A 3,688-nucleotide genomic window follows, 5' to 3' on the forward strand; every position below is an offset into this window, starting at 1 on the left:
ATTTTGTGTTTGTTTCATAAAGTTTCTATATTTCTATACTTTTTAGAGACATACTTAGAATTTGGTTTAAAAAAACTTATTTATCCGATATTTTTCTTCTTTTTTTTTTTTTTAAATATAGTACACATTTATTGTATTTCATTATTCTGGTTATATTCAAATATAAAATATATACAAAATCTTATAGTGGCAACACCAACCTTATACGAGTTCATTAATTGGAGCAACGCTCTGGAATAACTTAATCCACACATTCCTTTTCCTACTCTTATTATTTATACAATTTCTTCAAGCATGCATGGAGATATAAACATCCACTAGGGAAAGCTAGCATGGCAAATGTAATAAACCATCCTTCAAGGTTTCTCCATTTAGCCATCTCCCTAATTATTCTCATAATCTTCCTAATACCCTTAATCACCTTTCTTAATAACAACAACTCATTGATCTTCACCATGATTACTAAGCCCTACTTTTCTTATTACTTAACCTCCTTTAATAATCAAAGCCACCAATCCCATTATCCTTGGAGATTTTCTTGGAGGAATACCTTTATCAATAGCTTAGAATTTGAAGGAAATGTTAATTATCCATCATCATCTAATTATTCCAATGATGTTTCTAGAGCAATTTCACCAGATTTTACAAAGTGTGGCCCAGTTGATTTACCTCCCAATGCAATAACATCACCCTATTGTTGTCCAACTTTGGCAACTCCCTTTAAATTCATAGATTTCAAAGATTATATTATCAATGCCACTTACAAGTACAAAAATAATAGTTCAATTAGGGTTAGAAGGGCAGCACATTTGGTAGATGATGAGTTCATAGCCAAGTTAGAAAAAGGTATTGCCATCATGAAATCACTTCCTAATGATGACCCACGTAATTTCATACAACAAGCTAAAGTCCATTGTGCTTATTGCAATGGTGGATATCCTCAAAAACACCCCTTCCAAGATCAAAAGATTGATGTGCATAGGTCATGGCTTTTCTTCCCTTTCCATAGGTTTTACATTTATTTCTTTGAGAGAATCTTGGGAACCCTAATTGGGGATCCAAGTTTTGCTTTACCTTATTGGAATTGGGATTCCATTCAAGGTATGCAAATTCCATCATATTTCACCACTCCAAATTCTTCACTTTACCATAAACTTAGACACTACAAGCACATGCCACCCCACTTGGTTGATCTTAACTATGATATTCTCTCTCCCAAAATTAGAACACAAGATCAACAAATTTCCTACAACCTTGCCTTCATGTACAAGCAAATGGTTTTAGCCAACACCAAAGAGTTATTCATGGGAAGCCCTTATCGTCTCGGAGATCCAGCTCAACCGGGTCCTGGCTCGGTTGAGCTTGCTCCTCATAACACTATCCATGATTGGTTGGGTGCGGTCGATACTCCCAACCATGAAGACATGGGAACTTTCTACACGGCCGCGAGAGATCCTATTTTCTATGCTCATCACTCCAACGTGGATAGATTGTGGGAGTTATGGACAAAATTGGAAGGTGGTAGAAGAGACTATAGGGATGATCCTAATTGGTTAGATTCCAAATTTTTCTTCTATGATGAGAATCTTAATCTTGTTCGAGTTAAGGTAAGAGATTGTCTTGATACTAAACTTTTGGGTTATGTTTATGAAGAAGTTGATCTTCCTTGGCTAAATGTTAATCCTAAACCAAGAAGAACAAAGATGCAAAGGGAAGCAAAAAAATCTTCAATTTTGGCCTCAAAGCCAATTACCAAATTTCCTTTTGTTTTGGATTCTAAGGTAAGCATTATTGTAAAGAGACCAAGGAAGTTGAGGAGCAAGGAAGAGAAAGAACAAGAGGAAGAGGTTTTAGTGATAGAAGTGACTGAATTACAAAGCTATGAAAATGTTAAATTTGATGTTCATATTGATGATGATGAAGACATGCTTAGTGATGAAAACCATGCAGAGTTTGTGGGTACTTTCGTGAGTTTGCCCCATGGAAATCATGGACATAAATCAAATACTCGCTTTATGGTTGGGATATCTAAGGTATTGGAGAATCTAGAAGCTGAAGAAGATGATCATATTGTTGTTACTTTGGTACCTATGATTGGGAAAGGAGATGTCACCATAGGAAGGATTAATATTCAGTTCATGTCAAAATAGTAAATAAGATCCCTTTCGAAATGTAAGAGAAAAGTAATTAATTATAGTGTTTATAAAGACTATGAAGTTAATTTTAGGAATTAAAAAAAAATTTGTGTAAAAAGAGGTCACTATAGTATAGAATTCAGTGCAATATAATGGGCACGTGCTATTCGATATGGAGTATGGACAAGTAGTTAATTATCTAACTCTAGATTTTTTTTTTCCATTATATAAGTTTTGATTTATGTTATAAAATTATCTATTCTAAAATTTTAAATGATTGAATAAAAATACATAAATAATTATATATCTAACCATGCATTATTTAAACCCATGCAAACTTGTTTTGGTATGACTAAGGTTCTGAAAACCGGATCGAATCGATCGGTTCGACCGGGTTAATCGAGAATCGGTCAGTTGGTCGGTTCAGTTAACGCTCAAAACCAGTTTACAAAAAATTGATAAAAAAACTAGTCGAACCGATAGTTAATCAGCGAACCAGATGAACTGGACGGTTTTTTTTGAAAGTCCGATTTTCCCATTGAACATAAAAACGGTGTCGTTTAGGTTAAAAAAAAAAGCGAAACGCCAGAAGACCCCCAAATGCCCCAATCCCCTCTCCCTTCTCGCTCACTCTCATCAGTCTCACTCACCAAAATGACAAAATCCCTAATTTTAAAGGTGGCAACTTTGGAGAGTAGCGGAGCCCTTGTCACAGCACGGTAGCGGCGAAGGAAGGAGGCGATAGAGCTGTGTCTGAGGTTGATGTGCATGGCTTTTTCTCATTGTTGCAGTGTCTCTCACTCTCAGTCTCAGCCGCTGCCACTCTTCTCCTCCTCACCGTCTCTGTGCTCGTTGTGAAGCCTGCTTCTGTCCTCGCCATTGTCGGCCGCCTCTTTCTCGTCGTCAAAAACGCCTCTGTCTTCTCCGAGCCATCTCTCTTCTGTGTCGAGCACCACTCTTTGTGCGAAGTGCGAACGTACCCATGCCGCCGTGGACTCTTCTCCGTCACCGTGAGTTCTTCAATCTTCACCACTCCTCAACATCTTCTTTGTGGTCTTCTTTATTTTCACTGATTTCCTCCCTTTCTCACTTTAGGTTTTTATTTGTTTCCTCTGTTGTGGAGTCATTGATTATTTGTTAACTTTATTTATTCTGATTTCTAGTTGCTTCACTTACTTGTTGCTGATTTTTTTTTATTATCAGTTGATAGTGCTATGATGCATTACTTCACTACATTATTTATGGAAATTTGTAATCTTCTCCATGTTTCTGTTAATGGAATACCGTGGTAACAAAGTATAGAGAATTCTATATTCTGTAATGTATACTTCTAATAATCCTCCTAATTTTGATGTAATTTCATATTTTGAATTTTGAATGATGAAAAGGTATAATTTTATAATGCTAATTGATATAATTTTGAATTTTGAATGGCTGTAATTCTGAATTTTGCTGTCATTGCTGTAATGGCTGAGGTTTTATTTTACTGTAATTGCTTTAATGGCTGAAACATGAAGTTGGGTTTTCAGGGACATGGGATGGTTTGTTTTGCA

General features: G+C 35.9%; 1 protein-coding gene across 1 annotated transcript; it reads left to right on the plus strand.

Moving 5' to 3' along the window:
- The first annotated feature begins 203 nt into the window (after window positions 1-203).
- Window positions 204-2,308, plus strand: LOC112744320 (polyphenol oxidase I, chloroplastic). The gene has a single exon (XM_025793905.2). It carries the CDS (start codon window positions 333-335, stop codon window positions 2,148-2,150), a length of 1,818 nt encoding a protein of 605 aa, XP_025649690.1. The 5' UTR covers window positions 204-332; the 3' UTR covers window positions 2,151-2,308.
- The last annotated feature ends 1,380 nt before the right edge of the window (window positions 2,309-3,688 follow it).

The sequence above is a fragment of the Arachis hypogaea genome, chromosome 14 (assembly GCF_003086295.3).
Source record: "Arachis hypogaea cultivar Tifrunner chromosome 14, arahy.Tifrunner.gnm2.J5K5, whole genome shotgun sequence".
NCBI lineage: Eukaryota > Viridiplantae > Streptophyta > Magnoliopsida > Fabales > Fabaceae > Arachis > Arachis hypogaea.

Bases quoted from the DNA above. Each gene is read 5' to 3' on its own strand.
- LOC112744320 (XM_025793905.2), top strand. From the start codon at position 333: ATGGCAAATGTAATAAACCATCCTTCAAGGTTTCTCCATTTAGCCATC.